The sequence below is a fragment of the Conger conger genome, chromosome 3 (genome assembly GCF_963514075.1).
Source record: "Conger conger chromosome 3, fConCon1.1, whole genome shotgun sequence".
Taxonomy (NCBI): domain Eukaryota; kingdom Metazoa; phylum Chordata; class Actinopteri; order Anguilliformes; family Congridae; genus Conger; species Conger conger.
Genome location: NC_083762.1, coordinates 80,223,828 through 80,242,264, shown reverse-complemented (window position 1 = coordinate 80,242,264; position 18,437 = coordinate 80,223,828). Strand labels below are relative to the sequence as shown.

Sequence of the window (18,437 nt, the reverse complement as noted above, 5' to 3'; positions counted from 1 at the left end):
CTTTGAGATCCCAGGCCAGCAGACTGCACTGATCAGAGCATGGAGAGCTCCGCTCCTGGGGTGTATATGTGGAGGTGGGAGGGGAGATGGCGGCTCACCTTGGCCAAGTTGGAGATGATCTCTCTGCCCTCTACTCTGGCGTAGTAATCCTCATCAATCAGCAGGGGCTCGATCACCACCAGGATCTGAGAGAGACCGGGATAAATCAGTGATGACACTACACATGCTATATATATACACACACACACACACACACACACACACACACACACAAGCGCTATAGACACACCATACACACACAGATCGATCACCACCAGGATCTGAGAGAGACCGGGATAAATCCATCCACACGCACGCACACACACACGCACACACGCACACACGCACACACGCACACACGCACGCACGCACGCACGCACGCACGCACGCACGCACGCACGCACGCACGGCTCGATCACCACCAGGATCTGAGAGAGACCGGGATAAATCAGTGATGACACTACACATGCTATATATACACACACACACACACACACACACACACACACACACACACACACACACACACACACACACACAAACACACACAAACACACACAAACACACACAAACACACACAAACACACACAAACACACACAAACACACACAAACACACACACACACGCTATAGACACACCATACACACACAGATCGATCACCACCAGGATCTGAGAGAGACCGGAATAAATCCACACGCACGCACACACGCACACACGCACACACGCACGGCTCGATCACCACCAGGATCTGAGAGAGACCGGGATAAATCAGTGATCACACACCACACACTCAGGACACACACACTCTCCATTAAATCAGTTGAGCGTTCGGGCGGACCGGCGACCAGGCCTACCTTGTGCACGTAGGGCCGGACGAGGTCGTCCAGCTTGTACAGGATGCGGTCGATGACTTTGACCAGCAGGTGGCGCTCCTGGTCCTCCAGCGTGGGGGACATCAGCAGGGGCAGGATCTGGTTGAAGAGGGGCCCGGCCCCAAACTCCCGAGCCTTATCGGTGATCTGACGCAGGGCGGCCTGGAGGGATGGAGAGGGGGAGAGAGGGATGGGGAGAGAGAGAGAGAGAGAGGGAGGGAGGGATGAAGAGGACAGGTTAGGTCTGCCAGGAGTACATTAACAGCCCAAGAATCACATCGCTGTGAAATGACAGAGCCAGCCAGCTGGCTATAAAAATAATAAGTATATAACTTTCATAAAATGTAAAAATCTAAATCTATTCTGACTTAGGTTTAAACAAAGTGTAAAATTTTGATCAATGAGTGAGGGACAGGGGGGAGGAGTTTATTGTGAGGGACAAAGGAGAACCATGATTGGCCAGAGAAGGGTCAGGGGCGTGGCGGACAGGTGAAAGGGCCAATAGGGGGCCAGACACGGGGGGGGACGGGGGCGTGGTCGGTGACTCACCTTCCTCATTGGGGGAGTGCCGTTCTTGATCTTCAGCAGCAGCTTCATGATCTTACGCTCCTTCTGCTCCTCGGGGCTCAGAGTCGACTCGTCCACCTCCACCTGGAACCAGCAGCACAGCCCAGTTAAACCAGTACAGCCCAGGCCAGTCAAACCAGCAGAGCCCAGTTAGACCAGCAGCACAACCCACTATACAGAGCCCAGTTAAACTAGTACAGCCCAGGCCAGTTAAACCAGCAAAACCCAGTCAAACCACTATACACAGCCCAGTTAAACCAGCAGAGCCCAGTTAAACCACTAAACACAGCAGTCAGACCACAACAGCCCAATCAGACTACTGCCTGTAACAGCCCCCAGTGAAGTCCCACTACAGGCAGCACAACCTAGTCAGACCACTGCAGCCCAGTGGCATACTACCACAACACACAACGAATGTGAGTGAAAAAGCAGCACTGGGAGCCTTTGAACGGTGAAAGCCTTTCCCCCTCTGGGCGCTCCAATATTCATCTTACATTTCATTCAAAATATCATTACAGTTCACTCTTCAAATAAGAGATAAGAATGCTTATGTGACTCCAGGGAGGAATCTGGTCAGCTTGGCTGTACATCCTGGGGGAGCAAGGGGTACATGGTGTATTGGGGTGGTACCTTTAGTGGCCCTTCCAGAAAAGTCAAAGAAAACTTCCTGTTTGTACACCTCAAAGCTTAAATGAGATCATCCTTGCGTGTTAGAAGAACCGATATTTGACCAAATACTAAGAAATTTTAGAAATCCCCAGAGGACGTCATAGACAATATAAATGAACTCCCGGAATTCACTGCATTTAAAGTGCCGCTAAACCCTGACCCGGCTTCCCCGATTGGATAAGGGAGCGGACCAATCAAACGTGCTCACCAGCAGCTTGTCGAAGTACTGGATGTCGTCCGGCTTGAGGAAGGGCAGGTTGCCGGACGGCTGGTCGTTGACGGTCTTCATGGTGCGGTCCTCCGTCTGCATGTGGAACCCGGTCATGCCCCCGATGGGGGTGGGGGTGGCCGTCAGCTTCCGGGCCGGGGTGCGGATGGGCACGTAGCCGGCAGGAGGGGGCAGAACCTGGGGGCAGGAGAGGGGAGCGGGTTTAGCGTTCAGCAGGCGTGGGGAAAAAGGGCATTTCACAACAAACCCTGAAGCTCGATTCTCTTATGAGCTTCAGAGAGCTCATAAATGGCCTGAATTGTATCAACAGAGAACGTTTTAAACGATGCCTCTGACATTTGCGATGTTCTTACATTTTACATTTACATTTTAGTCATTTGGCAGACGCTTTTAATCCAAAGCGACTTACAAGTGCATAGGTTCTACCATAAGTCAGAGCATCACATCCAGAAACTAGCAAAATACACTTCTTCTTCTCGCGAAGATTCATGGAACCTTTTGTCTTAGCATTTGGTTATTTTGGCGTTAATCTTTAATAGTAAACTCGGGGGACTCCTAAGAGACGGATGTTGTCGCTCGGCGCGTCCCCCGAGCGTAGACTCAGACTGAAAGGCGGAAGGGAGGGCGGGGGGGGGGGGCGGAGGGGCGGCACCTTGTAGCCCTCGGGGAACATGGCGTCCAGCTCCTCGTCGGTGAGGGGCCGGTTCCTCTCGTCGATCTCGCGCTCCCAGCGCCAGGCCTGCAGCTGCTCCGGGGTCATGCTCATCAGGTGACCTGCGGAGAGGGGGCGAGAGCCGGCCGTGAGCGACGGCCCCCAATTGGACACGACCGCGGCACGTGACCACGCACCGTGAACGCGGCTTTGGCACGAGTGGATACGGTTTACTACACCGTCGAGTGTCTTCCCCAGGACTACATGGTCCAGTGTCCCCCCCAGGACTACATCGTCGAGCGTCTCCCCCAGGACTACATCGTCCAGTGTCCCCCCGGACTACATATTCACAGTCCCTCTGTGTGTCAGGGTTCACCTGTGTGCGGCGCCATTGGTTACCTGGAGTGGGCGTGGCCATGTTCATGGCGGGGGTGCCGATGGGGGTCTTCCCCGGAGTGAGCAGGGGCGTGGAGGAGCCCATCTGGCTCGCCGGCGTCTCGTCCCAGCGGGACTTCCTCTTGCTGGCGCCCGGGGTGGGCGTCTCCCCCACGGACTCGTCCCCGCGGTCTGTGCGGGGAGTCTCGGCCCAGCCGCTGCCGTGCCCGGGGGTCTCTGTGAGGGGGGGGGGGGGGGCAGGTCAGATACATCCTTCACAAAGCTGACTAACACTGTAATAATATACTGGAATCGGACTGACTCATTTGGACATCAGCTGTGAGACAAACAATACGTGAGAGCCTATTATGATAAATTATTGTAAGCTTCCATGAAGAATTACATGGTTACAATGGATAATAGTCTAATTTACCCCCCCCCCCCTCCAAATTCTAAGTCAATGTTCTAGAACATTGCGTTCAATTACCAGTTGCGATAGTTACATCATTAAAAATATTCAGATCACATTGTGTGATCAGCAATGACTAATTGTGGTGTTCCTCAGGGATCTATCCTTGGGCCACTTCTGTTCTCCGTTTACACTATCATTCACAATCATAAGAGATCCCATCGCCTCTATGCATTGCCAGTTCGAAACGTCACCGAGGAAATTAAGTCAAGCCTGTCCTCTCTTGCGTCTAATGTGAAATCTGCTTCCAGAAATCTCCCATCATCTCCGCTCACTCTGAGCTCATGGCGAGGCGTCTCACCTCTCTCGGTCTTCGGCGTCTCGTCCCAGCGGTTCTTGCGGACGCTGGAGGTGGCCCCGCCGTGGCCGGGCGTGGCGTGCCCGGGCGTGTCCCCCCGCCCCGGGGTGGCGGCCCCCGCGGGGGTGTGGCTGGGTGTGGGCTCCCACATGCGCGTGCTGGGCGTGGCTCCCGGCGTCTCGCTGCCCTTCGCCCGCCCGGGCGTCTCGTCCCAGCGACTGTTGGAGGGGGTGTGGCCCGGGGTGTGGCCTGGAGTCTAAGGGGGGCAGGGATAACACAGGATAAGCGGGTGAGCCTCTCCAGGCAGTGACGTCCATCTATAAACACCATTTACCCATTAAACAGGGGCATACAGGGCCAATGGTTCTTTTGTAGCACCCCCAAATTTTCAGTTACTTCAGTCCCAATAGCTACCCCATGGGGAAAGGGCCAGAATCAGAGCGAGGGGAATCTAGAGCTAGGGAAGGGATAGGGACAGGGCCCCACGGCGGAGCTCTGGGGCCGGGGACAGGGCCCCACGGCGGAGCTCCGGCGCCGGGGACAGGGCCCCACGGCAGAGCTCTGGGGCCAGGGACAGGGCCCCACGGCGGAGCTCCGGCGCCGGGGACAGGGCCCCATGGCGGAGCTCCGGGGCCGGGGACAGGGCCCCACGGCGGAGCTCCGGGGCCGGGGACAGGGCCCCACGGCGGAGCTCCGGGGCCGGGGACAGGGCCCCACGGCGGAGCTCCGGGGCCGGGGACGGGGCCCACGGGACCGGGGCTGGGGACAGCAGACAGACGCTCACCTCTGCGTTGGCGTCGGCCTGGTCCCAGCTGGAGACCTTCTTGGGCGTGGAGCTGGCGGTGGTGTTGGTGGGGGTCTGGTCGGCGGTCTGGTCCCAGCGGCGCTTGCGTTTGGCGGCCGCGGCGGCCGCAGCCTGGGAGGCAGCCGCTCCGTTCACAGCCTTCAGCTCCCCCGCCTTCGCCTTCTCCGCCAGCTGCTGCCGGATCTCTTTCTGTTAGGGGCGGGGGTCAGAGGTCAGGGGTCAGGACAACACTCAACACTCACAAGGGCGTGCCACAACGTTTGTGTCGCTCTCGAACGTTCATGTCCAGATTTTGAACTTTAACCTAAACAGGCAGGAGTCACCAGCGTTCTTCCTGGTTTTAGTATCTAACACACCCACAATGTGTCCCTTTACATTCACATATTTCATTAGGGGTCAAAATGTTTCAATGCAGAGGATTAAGCTTTGTTTTTTATTATAACATCGACAGGAGTCAATGAAATTTTAAGCAAACGTTTGACTAGGCGTAAAATGGTTTCACAACAGGGAACCTCGCCAGTTGGGTAAAAAGGCGAAGTTCATGACCTCCTTCATGAAGAGCTATGATGTAAGAGGTGCATGATGGGTAAGCACCAGGACTGTCACGAGCGCATGCCACTCATAGCCAGCTTGGGAATCAGGGGCTATTAACAGAGAGAGCCAACAGGAATAAATAATAGCAGGCTGCTTTAAAAAAAAAATCTCACAGACACACACACACACACACACACACACACACACACACACACACACACAGACACACAGACACACAGACACACAGACACACAGACACACAGACACACACACTCACACACTCACACACTCACACTCACACAGACACACAGACACACAGACACACAGACACACACACACACACACATACAGACACACAGGTATGGAGGCGCCAGTCAAACAGAACAGGACAGTAACTCTCACGAACGGACAGCCGGACTGCAGTGAGTAAACATGACCAATAGGAGAAGCCCGTTCTGTCTGCGCCGGTGATTCACAAACGTGGGAGCAGCTCACGTGTCACACGGCCGCAGAGACAGAGGCGAGACGTTTGCCATTCCATGCAAACCCCAGGAGGTCATACCTCTTAGGTTTTTTTCCCCCCTGTCGGCGTGTCGGTTGTTGTCACTCACTGATCAATTAAAGAGGTCAATCGCACAGTCATAACTCACCTCACCTGGTTTCTTGGGTTCGAAACGGTCGCCGCTATATTAAGGTAAAAACTAAAACCACGACACCCCGCGGCTCTCCAGGACCAGGAGTGAGGACGACCGGCCTAAATCTTTTTAAATTTGTGCGTGGGGATAGTTTTGCATCCCCAGAAACAGAGTAAGCTTTGCTTTGGCACTGGGGGGTTTGGGGGGGGTGTTAATTACCTCCTCTTTGGTGAGGTGCTGCTCCCTCATCACATCCATGTAGGTCCGGGCCGGCTGCTTGGGGTCCGGGGTTTTGCCCCCTGCGCGAAAAAGAAGAGCACCAACAACAGACGGGACAGTCAGTCCGACAGCACCTCCCAAAACCGCTCCGTCAGAACACACAGCAAGCAAGAGGGCACTCACAATACAGCCAGCTAGCCCTGTCGCTAACCAACATGGCTAACATCTTACTGCCATTACGCAAACTTTTTACTTCTCTATTCTCTCTTACGGTGTTAAAAAAAAAAAAAGAAGAAAAAAAAGAAATTCACAATGTAACCCGTAGGGTACAATTAGAAAACAAAAAAACAAACAAAAACAAAATGCAGTTTTTAATGCATATCTGACATGGCTAAGCTAACAGGCTGATCAGAGAAAAGGCAGAGGTGGGTGAGGAGGTAAGGAGAGGGTATAGCCGTCACTTTGCAGGGTCCTGGGCTGAATTCTCTCCAGAATACGTACACTTTCTGTGCCAGGGTTCTTCTGCAGTCAGGCTTCAACCGGCAGAGAAAAGAAGCCTAGAAAATTATCTCTTTACCATTAGTAACACTTTGGAAAGGGTTGGAACTCACACACAAAGCATACCACCTGCTTTCTTTCCTCCAACTTACTCATTGTGGCTTTACTCCTCCGTGCTCAAACCACAGCTACAAAAGATTTCCTTTTTACAATTTTTTTAATGGCTACATCCAGATTTTAAACTACAGCCTGAACGGATAGGAGTCTTTAAATAAAAGCTTAAGTTTGATCAGGCGTTAAAAGGTTTCAATACTGGGGTTGGGGGGGGACGACGACTAATTTTAAGCTTTGTTCAAACTTTTAATTGTAACTTGGATGGGAGTCTTTACGCTTTAAAGGTAAGGTTGGATCAGGTGTTACTTTGTTTCAATGCAGGGGGCCAAATTTCAAAATTGGGCAAATTAAATTTTATAAAAATGTGAAATGGTTGAACAAGGGAACCTCGCTAGTTAAGCGTTTGACCTCCGCCATAAAGAGTCATTATGTATGCAGTGCATTATGGGCAAGCACTAGGACTTCCTGTCTTAAAGACTCCCAGAGATAACTAGAGTGGTCTATCTGACAGTAAAGGGGTCTTGGCTGCAGGGACGTGGGGTGTAAACGGCTGAAGTTTGGGCTTGGCAGTCCACTGCCGGCCAGGACTGGCTCAGAGCCCAGGTTATTCTTAGGGCTCTGTGACACTGTAGGTACTGTAATTTAATAACGGTGTCACGCCAGATTCTGTACTCTCACAAGGCCAATCGTGGAGGTCAATAATACAAATTAGACAGAGAGACAGATCCGCTGTAAGACTCCAAATTATTATTATTCTTCGTATTATTATTTTAAAAGTAGATGAGTGTTATTTGTGAAAGCAAATGGGGGAGGGGGGGGGGGGGGGGGGGGGGACGGACACTAAAAGATTCTGCTGCTTTAGCTCTGACCCCGGAGGGGTGGGCGGAGCTCCACTGTTGCTAAGGAGGTAACCAGAGGCCCCGCCCCCCGCCCGGCCCGGCCTGAGTGGCCCTGACACAACGGCCACCCGTAACCTACACAGGACGAGATGCTGCACTCTAAAGAGCTCGCAGCCAGGACTGGCATAGCACCACTGCTGTAGGACAGAAATTGAGGACAGTTAGTATGGGCCTGTGGAATCGTGGCACACAGATTTGATCACATATATTCCCATTCTATGCTGCCATAGAATGGAAATACATACTTCTTTTTTTTTTTTTTTTTTTTTTTTTTGCACAAACAATTTTGCCTGAAAAAAACCAAAAAAGAAATAAACAGAGGGTTTAAAACCTTGACTTGACTACATGCAGGCTTTGTATAGGCCTACCCCAGAATGAATGTTTAATATGACTGGACTAGTGAAAAATCCTAAATAGGGACTGGTGGGGGGGAGCAAGCTCCGGCAAGAATTTGACTGACTGATTGAGTTTCCATGGTTACTCACGGGCAAGGCCCAACTGTCAGCCGTGATGTGATCCCCTTTGTGTAAATGAGGTACTCTGCATGACACTACACTGCCTGTACATCAAACTACCTTCACCTGGCGGAGAGAACCAAGGAGAGGGGCTCAAATAAAGGAATCAGCAGGCTATGCAAGAGCAAGATGGGCACAATGGCAACTTGCTCCTAACAATCTTATGCGGACTCCAAAACCAAATAACATCAAGACTAGGGGTTACGGTCACCGCTAACACACCATAATCTATGAGATATGACGCATTACTGCAGCCAGGCGTGCCATTTCACCCATACTAAAGAGATCTGCTGGAATCGCCTCACTTTCGAAAGCCAACCCACAACATTACAACAAAAGTAAGGACACGTGTTTTCTTTGGGGCATGTGAAAGCTTTGAATGCAGCGATTTCAGTGCCCACGAACCCACAGAGGTGCCTTTGCATTAGTGAACGTGTGCACGACTAGCTTTGGCCAGTCTTACTGCGCCCGCCCACTGGCGAAAGGTGCTCTTCATTCACATACATACATGTGCAACCCAGGAGCCAAAATGGCTTCCATTGGACGGGCACCCCCCACGCTGTTCTGTGACATCACAGTGAAGAATGGCCAACCAAACGACGTCATTGGCCGTGTCTCAAACGGAATACCTTCTGGACGAGTCGGTGCGTTTGTCAAGCGCGGAAGCGAACGGTCACGTGACCATGAAGAGTTCTCCGGAAGTAATTTGGAGGACTGAGAATTCTAAACATACTTTCCGTGCCCAGTAGTCATTCAGTTTCCTGAGCAGGCAGCAAAGAATCATTGGAATTTAAAATATTAAATAAAATGTACCAGAATGTGAGCCATCGAGCTAAAAGTACAATGCAGCAGCTAAGCTGGGAATAAAACCACGTGCACTAGCTAACGTTACAGACCGGAGACGACTACGTTAGGCATGAATATCACAGTCCCTCATCTTAGCCTTACGTACAAACTGCTAAGCACTTTCCCCGTTTACTTTATAAATAAACACCAACATCTGCTCAGCACAATTTAAAACAAATACTGTCGCATAGCAAGCGACAAATCTCACTTCATGTTTCAGTTGCTGCCGCTAGAGTCCACCTTGCACCAGATGCCCTTCTGGTCAAGTTCAGAGAGGAAAGCGTACACCTCAACGTCTCAAATGAAAGGTTTTGTGTCCGTGCATTCCAAGCGGTTGACTTTTTCAGGGCACTTTGTAAGTCAAGTTTGCAATTTGAGACAGGGCCAATGCCTCGTGCCGACCTGTGACATCATCAAGATGGCCGCCTCCCTGGCACAGCGCCTCCGTCACTGTTCGGGCCTGTGAACTTCACAACTGCAGAATAACTCCAGGGCCTACTTCCACATCAAACTGCAGGAGCTGAGGCTGACGAGGCCCCCCCCCTCCCCCCTATACAATGTGGGTTATGCAATGGAGCTACACGACCGCAGCTTAGACACGGGGGCCAAAATTATCTCTGGGGAAAAAAAAAAGTCGACTGAAATAGGTCTGACGTGCCCCTCCCCCCCACTGATGCTGCCGCGGATAACAATCTGCTGAAATCACCGGCGTGCAGCTACACGGGCCGGGCCCCTGGACTGGGAGCGGAACAAATCGCACAGCGAGACGGCGGGTTCGCGCCGCTCCTCATCGGCACCAAGTCTCAAAGGCTGCCGCTGGAGGACTAACTCTTCTTCTGAGATCCCGACCGTAAAGGGGGGCTCGCACCGGACCGGTGTCTCCGCTCTGTGATTGGCTGGCTGAGGGGGGGTTTATGCAGTTATGCAACAAGGCATTCCGAAAATCCCCATCACATCACACCCTCAGGGCCTCCAATTTCAGCACAGATGAGGGAACAGACTCTCGTGTTCAGACACAGCGGGTCGGGGAAAGGCGCACTTCAAATCAAACGCATCATGTGCAACCCAGGAGCCAAAATGGCTTCCGTCGGCGGGAGAATTGAGCCGGGGCTCTATGCGAACGTGTGGGATGCATGGTCACTGGTATGTGGCCCTGTTCTGTGTAGTGGTATGCACTCAGGACTTCCTGAACTGGCTGCTCTGGATGACTGACCTCACATAGCAGATTCCACCAACCCCGCTACAAAACAACCTCCCCGCCCATATCCATACCCATTCCAAAATTCCACTTTCTATAGGTCTGGAGCCAACAGGGAGCAATTTACCACACTCCCCTACAGTGGCCCTGGGCCCCAAGGACAACCAGGAGGCTGTGTGTCCATGGGGGGAGGGGGTGGGGGGGAGGGACATAGCTCACTTTATGGATGTTCCACACGAGGGAGTTCTGGGAAAACGGTGATGAAACGGACTGGGCAGACGTAGGATCTGCCAGCTTGGGACAACGGGGTGACAAGAGAGCCACGGGATTCTGGGAACCGCCACATTTCGTGTGACTCGTGCTCCATACGTGTAGACAGAGGCGCTGCCAATTGGCCCCTTTCTCCAGCCCGGGGGCGGGGGGGGGGGGCGGGCGCACTGCAAGGGCAGGCAAATTATTCCCCAGAGTTGACTGCAGAAACACGCTGAACAAGTCACACAACCCATTGCGCTTTCAATGCCTTTAATACTTACATCCATATACATTTTAACACCTTCCCACCCCCCTGAACACCAGAATAACTTCCCACTGGCCCCTTAACCCTTCGGCGTACACGCACAGCACACAGCAACCCACGCTTTGTCGGAACGCACAGCAATGTCCTCAAAATAATCCTGCCAGTTCCGGCCAGACGCAGAACTAGAACAAGGGAGCTGAATTGCATAATTTGTTTTTCTGTTCTTTTTTTTTTTTTTTTTTTCAACCGTCTCAAAGGGCATCGAGCAGCTCTTGAGAAAAGCGTGTTCTCAGTGGAGCAACAGGAGAGGAATTTTCCATCACCGCTCGGCTCAAAGCGCCAAACGAACCGAACTGAAAACGGCGATCGTTCGGGCTTGCTGTTCCAGGCCGGAACGCACGGGAGATGTTCCCGCGTGGGGTGCGGGGTGGTCTGGCGGAGGTCGAAGGATTAAGCGCCGAAGGCGGGGGAGGGGGGGGGGGCAGTGGGGCACAGGCCCCGGCTGGGGGAGTAGGAGGGGGGGGGAGGGGGCGGGGCAGTGGGGACCGGGGGGGGGCAGCGGGGGAGGAGTTTACCGTCTGCGAAAGGGTCGAGCCGCTCGGGGGAGATGATCAGGTGCCGCCGCCGGCCCTTGTACTCGTCCTCCCGTTCGGCGATCTTCGGCGGCCGGTGCTCAGCGAACGGGTCGTACTGCACGGGGCGGAAAACAACCATTTACCATCCATCCATCCATCCATCCATCATCTCAACCCGCTTATCCTGAACAGGGTCGCAGGGGGGCTGGAGCCTATCCCAGCATACATTGGGGCGAAAGGCAGGAATACACCCTGGACAGGTCGCCAGTCCATCGCAGGGCACACACACCATTCACTCACACACTCATACCCACGGGCAATTTAGACTCTCCAATCAGCCGGACCTGCATGTCTTTGGACTGTGGGAGGAAACCGGAGTACCCGGAGGAAACCCACGCAGACACGGGGAGAACATGCAAACTCCGCACAGAGAGGCCCCGGCCGACGGGGATTCGAACCCAGGGCCTCCTTGCTGCGAGGCGGCAGTGCTACCCACTGCACCATCCGTGCCGCCTAACAACAATTTACAATATACGTATATAATTTCAAAAGGTACAATAGGTCATTTCAGACTAATGGTCAAGAGAGGAATAGCAGCAACAAACACCCTCAAACCACAACACTGTTTAGTCCCCCCCCCCTTCTCTGTGAACACGCTGATGCTGAAATGCCATTTGCTGAGGCAATTAGAACCACTTTTCAACCAATGAGCTTGAATTATTGTAGTTACACAATGTTTTGGTACAAGTGTCGGGCCGTCAACTGTATATTTTGAAACCAGAATTTAGGGGCGAGTCAACATGTCAATGAGCCTTTTTCAGGAAGGGATTTACAATGGTGTCGTAACAATGTTTTAACACTAAAATCTTACCTATAGTACCTTTATTTATACAGAGTCGGTTGACAGCGCAAACGTAGTGATGGAATTGCTCCAATGAAAAAAAAAAACTGTCGAGTAACTTTAACGTGTGAAATATTGAAGTGCTAAGCGCCAACACGGCTCATCGAGCCGGCGAACGGACTGGGTTTCAGAGTGGAGCTGCAGGTAGCATCGCTCACCTGTTCATCTGACTGTGGAACGGCATTGAGCATCGCCACCGGACCGTGATACCCCGCCTTCTTCTGGCCCAGCAGACTGGTGGAGGAGTCCTCCTCGTCGTCCTAGGAGAGAGGAGAGAGAGAGGGGCCGAGTCTGGTCAAGCCTAGCTCTGAAGCCTGGCTATCACAGCTCACACGCTGGCACGATTCACACGCGGGACCACCGGGGGGTGGGGGGTGGGGGTGTTCGGACAGGAAACGAGCTCGGCTGGACTCCGTTTAAGAGCCCGTCGCAAGCCGGATCATCCACTGCAGTGTTGAGCTTCAGGGGTAGAAGGGGGGGGGGGGGGGGGGGGAAGCTTGGTGTCTCCTTTTAGGAGTCCATCCCAAACTGGCCCCAGTGGGGCTTGAAAGTGGGGGGTCGGAAAGAAAGGGGGGGGGTCGGAAAAGGGGGTGATGGGAAAAGGGGTGGGGGGAATCGGATCGGAAAAGGGGGTGATGGTCTCTGGAAAGGAGGGGGTCAGAAAGAGGTCTTGGGGGGGTGGGGAGGGGGGTGCTCAGGAAAGGGGGCTCTGGAAAGGGGGGGGGGTCAGAAAGAGGGGGGGGGGATCAGAAAGAGGGGGGGGGGAATCAGAAAGGGGGGGGGGGATCAGAAAGGGGGGGGGGGGAATCAGAAAGGGGGGGGGGGGATCAGAAAGGGGGGGGGGGGGGGATCAGAAAGAGGCCGGGGGGCCCTTACATCCTCCTGCTCATTGGCGGCGATGGATGTGACGTATCCGGCGAAGCGGCTGTCGCTGCCACCGTAGATCTCCTGGTCGTAGTACCCCGTGGAGTCCAGCCCGACACCCTGCTCCCCCTCCTCCAGCAGGGCCGCCTTCATCCCCTGGATCTCCAGGATCTGAGCCTCGATGTCTGGGCACAACACCAGGGAGGGGGCCAGGGCAGGACCGGGGGAGAGGTCACAAGAAACACGGGGGGGGGAGGGGGGATACAGAGTTAATTTCAGAGTCTACAAACAATCAACAATACTATATCATACTACACAACACTAAGTCCAGGGGTGGTTTCAGTCACTGATTAAGCTTTGTCCTCAACTAAAATGTGTACGTATGGAGAATCTCTCCACTCGAAATTGAATTTGAATTTAGTCCAGGACTAGGCTTAACCTCTGTCTCTGAAATCAGGCCCATGCGTTGAACCTGGCTCAAACAATAGATCTATGTTTGATAAGTACAACAATTTTCATGAAATTGTTTTTAATGATTAAAAAATATTTTACTCTCTATTAAGTAAATTGAATATCAAACTCTATTCTTAAAACAGCAATGAACTCCATGCATCGTCTTCGCAAATTGAACGTATTAGCCAAATGTGTATCACACATGAATGAATGCCGTGGCCTAGAGCGGATAATGCAAACAGAAATCCTAATTGAACGTCCCTTTGTAACGTTACAGGCTCACTATACTAGTCACAGAATTACATGGTTTTATCGCTAGCTAACGTTCGTTTGCAAAATAACATTAGCTGAAAGGGTAACGCCGATTAGCTGCACGTCCATTTAGCTAAACAGCTAGCGAGTTCAAGAACGAGGAGGCCACGATTAGCTAGCAAGCAGCTTAGCAAGAGACCTTGGTAATGTTGAAATGATTGACTCTTTACTCGTATCCGCGTGAAAAAGGGCTACTCAAAATTAAAATAGTGATGTTAGGGAACACTGATATTCTCCGTTTAACAAAGGCTAGCAACGTGGCACTGGCATCCATTTCATGACGTTTTGCAAGGTCCGCTAACTAACGTTAGCCATCTTGTAAAACGTCTCAAACCTAGTAACGTAATAAACAATTGGCGAATTGTTCACTGGTCTGCTTGTCGGAACAAAACATGTAACTTCGATAAACAACGTGTATACAATTACAATATTAAATGCTGTATTCTGATATTTTGCGTCTGAAATCCGACAGATCTCAATATCTTACTAGTTAGCATTAGCTAGCTGAATGCGTTTGCTGCGACGGAGATTGAGCCGCCATTATCTTTTACGTCCTCGTTGCGATTCACTTATCTGTATAGCTAGCTAGGCGCACATTAATTGTAATTTTTTTTAAACCCCGCTGATGTATGCTCCAGATAGTAGATATATAATATACGTGTATTTTGCAAAAAACTACATTTAATGCATATTTTCAATAACATTGTCTTACCTTCGTGTGTTTTGGCGATCTTCGCCATTTTCGTATCTGAGAGAGTCTGTCCCGGAAGACCGAACGCCTGTATTTCCGTTCTAGCGCGGTGACAAATTGAGCATGCGCGTAGAATCGACACAACAATACGAAATACTGTAATAGCTTTTGGAATCCAATATTCCGTCTTAATTCGTTACTCAGATATTGACTGCGTGTGACCGCGTTCTGTACGAACATATCGTATGAAATAACAACCTTACACATTTCTACATAATAATACTGAGACAAGCAGTGATGTTAAAATACATTTTATAGCAAAAGGTCATTCAATAAGGACTGTCTGCAACTGTAACAACTGTACGTTTTAACACACAAATTATTTCATACACACATTTCAGTGTTTACTTTAAATTGTACATTGTGCGTTTTTGCCAAATTTAATATGACTTCTCCGGTTTCATATTTAGGGACTTTTAGGATTTGTACAAAATTGTTATACATTATACAAATTTTACTTTTTTTTTTTTTAACTAAAAAACCTCTCCCCATCTGGATCTCTCCATTTCCCTCGGGGATACCACACTCATGCCGTCACCCAGTGCAAGAAACCTTGGATGGTGATGGACAGCAGACTGTCCCTCTCCGAGAACATTGTGGCGGTGACCCGGTCATGCAGGTTCTTCCTATACAACATACGGAGAATCCGCCCCTTTCTCACCCCCTACTCGACCCAGCTCCTGGTCCAAGCGATGGTTCTGTCCCGCCTGGACTACTGCAATTCCCTCTTGGCTGGCCTCCCAGCGTCTGCCATCAGACCCCTCCAACTCATCCAGAATGCAGCAGCTCGTCTGGTCTTCAACCTTCCCAAATACTCACACGTCACCCCCCTGCTTACTTCCCTCCACTGGCTGCCTGTCATGGCTCGCATCAAATTCAAAACATTGGTGCTAGCCTTCCAAGCAGTTAAGGGGTCTTCCCCAGCTTATCTACAAAAAATCATCAGACCCTACACCCCTGCCAGACCTCCACATCACGCTCACGACTACTGTCTGTTCTGGCTCCACGGTGGTGGAATGAACTCCCCGTTGAGGTCAGAACTGTAGAATCTCTCCCCACCTTCAAGCGCAAGCTGAAGACACACCTCTTCAAGCAGCACCTCTCCCCATCCCTCCCTACCTCCCTGTGAACCTTAATTGTTGTCTCTGTGACTTGCTTTGTGTATCGGTATTTTTAGTTGGCTAGGTAAGCAGTGTTTGGATAGTTAACTTTGGTCACTTTTGCTCTGTTTGTTTGTTTCTTTGTTCTCAAAAAAAAAAAAAAAAAAAAAAGGCCCTCGTCCTTATCTTTGTTGTACAGGTAGCAGTTGAAATTGTACTTCCCTCTAGGGTCTTTCAGCGAACTTATCCCTGGTTATGGGTATGCACTTTGTTGTACGTCGCTCTGCCAAATGCCAATAATGTAATGTAATGTACTTCTGTTGGGAATGTGGAAATGTTCAACACTTAGGAACCTTATCATTTAATATATTGCCCTCCAAAAGTATGAGAATAGGCACTGTGAAATGTTTTATTGTTGCAATACTTAAGGCATTTGGATTGCCGCTGATGAGAAGTTTGCATGTTGCAGCATAGCCTCTATAATTCTGCTCTCAAAGTCTTCTGCAGTCTTTGACTTGTGGTTTCCCCTCTGCCTGCTAAAGGCTGCTGGTGATGTCACAGACCATTGTTTTGGGGGTTTACGTCACAGCTTTTAGGATGCGTCTATCATCAACTGCAGTTCCCTTCAGTACTGAAGGGAGGGCGGCATGGCGGCATGGCTCAGGCAGTAAGAGCAGTCGCCTGGCAGTCAGAGGGTTGCCGGTTCAATCCCCGCCCGGGCTGTGTCGAAGTGTCCCTGACCTAACCCACAAATGCTCCTGACGAGCTGGTCGGCGCCAGCCAATCGCCATTGGTCATCATCCAATCCACATTACGTTGTGTGAACACTGCCTTAACACTGCCTTAACACTGCATGTGTTCGAGGGGGAGCCAAGTCTGGTCTTTCTTCTTTTGATCAACAGCACCAGGCGACATTGGTGACAGTTGGAGGGTTGCCGGTTCGATCCCGCCTTGGGTGTGTCGAAGTGTCCCTGAGCAAGACACCTAACTCCCAATTGCTCCCAATTGAGCTGCTTGGTGCCTTGCATGGCAGCCAATTGCTGTCGGTGTGTAAGTGTGTGTATGAATGGGTGAATGAGAAGCATCAATTGTACAGTGCTTTGGATAAAGGCGCTCTATAAATGCCAACCATTTTCTCTATAAGGAGATGAAATAAATGTGATATGGACTTCTAACAACTTCTAAAAGTTCTGCTCTTAAGGTTTTCAAATAATTTACTTTGATTAATTATTTTGGAGACCTCTAGTAAGTGTTTTTTTTTCTTACTTCTCTGTCAATAATCACTTTTTTTCCTTCTGTATGTTGTTGATAGAGTGACGCATTCTCGTCCTCTTGTATTGAAATGCTGTTAATAAAAGCATGAACCTTTTTTAAATAAACTGCAGCTGTCCTCCTTGGCCTGCAGCTACCAGCAGCTTCTTCCTTTTTCAAGACTTTCTCAGATTCCCTGCAAACCTAATTAATCACCGGATCAATAAGGTCTTCTGCTCCATCAGCTGACATGATGATATCCGCCTTTGTTCTCAAAATACAATCTAATCCCCGGTGTAGCCACAATAAGAGCCGCACAGCCGTTGGGCCCTTGAGCAAGGCCCTTAACCCTGCATTGCTCCAGGGGAGGATTGTCTCCTGCTTAGTCTAATCAACTGTACATTGCACAGGATAAGAGTGTATGGCAATAATGTAATGTAATGTAAAGATGAAAACAAAGGCTAAAATGGTACCATAGTTTTCATCTGTGGCTACTGCATTTGGAGATAGACGGCATACACAATTATGCTCTGCTCTGGTATGTGGGAACGGTCCATAGAAAAGGAAACACTGTATCAACAGGGTTAGGGTCATCCATTAACTTACTTTTGCACAGCTGAACTTGGGTAGACTAAACAAAAACAGCTGTTTCTGTAAAATGGTAATACAAATACTCCAAAGTAAAAACTGAATGAGTAAGAAGGGGTTGTTGTTTTTGCGAATCCACTATATCATCTGGAGGAAGCATGATGTCACTGTGTTGTGAAGGATGACATCAGGGATCTAAAATGCTGTCATTTTATGAGCATTTGCCTCTAGAAGCTGATGTGAACTTGGAAAAATAATTCAGGAGCACATCGACTAACTATGATGCATTGGTGTGCTTCTAATTTTTTTCAACTTGAAAAAAAATTTAACAGAGGACTGCAAATGAGGGCTTTTGGTATTTCTATACAGAATTGTATATTATAAAATGTGATTAATTGTACAAGTTTATTCACATAAAATAAACGTATCCAGTTCCGCCTAAATAATTCACATTCAATAATGTCGAATTGTTCATAGCAAGTCATAACATAGATTTGTAATCTACGGCTTACTGTAATTTTTTTAATGAAACGGGACAGGAAAACTGCTTTTTAAAAATGTATTTTCCATCCATAAATTTAGCCCTAACCTTTGCCGTGTACCATAGCTCGACCACCGCTACTGCAACTCAATCCTGCATCCCGTGACAGTTGTGCGCACGCATCCGCGACATAATAAATGACTCCGTCGCC

General features: G+C 50.4%; 1 protein-coding gene across 2 annotated transcripts in view; it reads right to left on the bottom strand.

Moving 5' to 3' along the window:
• The window catches only part of sf3b1 (splicing factor 3b, subunit 1), a 25,939-nt gene extending 11,076 nt beyond the window's left edge, over positions 1–14,863 (bottom strand). The window contains exons 1-13 of one of the 2 annotated variants that reach the window (XM_061233726.1): positions 14,768–14,863; positions 13,303–13,475; positions 12,585–12,686; positions 11,526–11,640; positions 6,364–6,443; positions 4,955–5,164; positions 4,174–4,426; positions 3,428–3,640; positions 3,029–3,150; positions 2,356–2,553; positions 1,461–1,562; positions 894–1,073; positions 99–185 (exon numbers count right to left, since the gene is read on the bottom strand). In XM_061233726.1, coding sequence (XP_061089710.1) covers positions 99–185; positions 894–1,073; positions 1,461–1,562; positions 2,356–2,553; positions 3,029–3,150; positions 3,428–3,640; positions 4,174–4,426; positions 4,955–5,164; positions 6,364–6,443; positions 11,526–11,640; positions 12,585–12,686; positions 13,303–13,475; positions 14,768–14,795 — 1,863 coding nt within the window. In that variant the 5' untranslated portion in view covers positions 14,796–14,863. Of the gene's footprint in view, positions 1–98; positions 186–893; positions 1,074–1,460; positions 1,563–2,355; positions 2,554–3,028; positions 3,151–3,427; positions 3,641–4,173; positions 4,427–4,954; positions 5,165–6,363; positions 6,444–6,864; positions 7,773–11,525; positions 11,641–12,584; positions 12,687–13,302; positions 13,476–14,767 lie in introns of those variants that run through there. The other variant, XM_061233727.1, reaches the window with a different exon arrangement.
• Between the last annotated feature and the right edge of the window lie 3,574 nt (positions 14,864–18,437).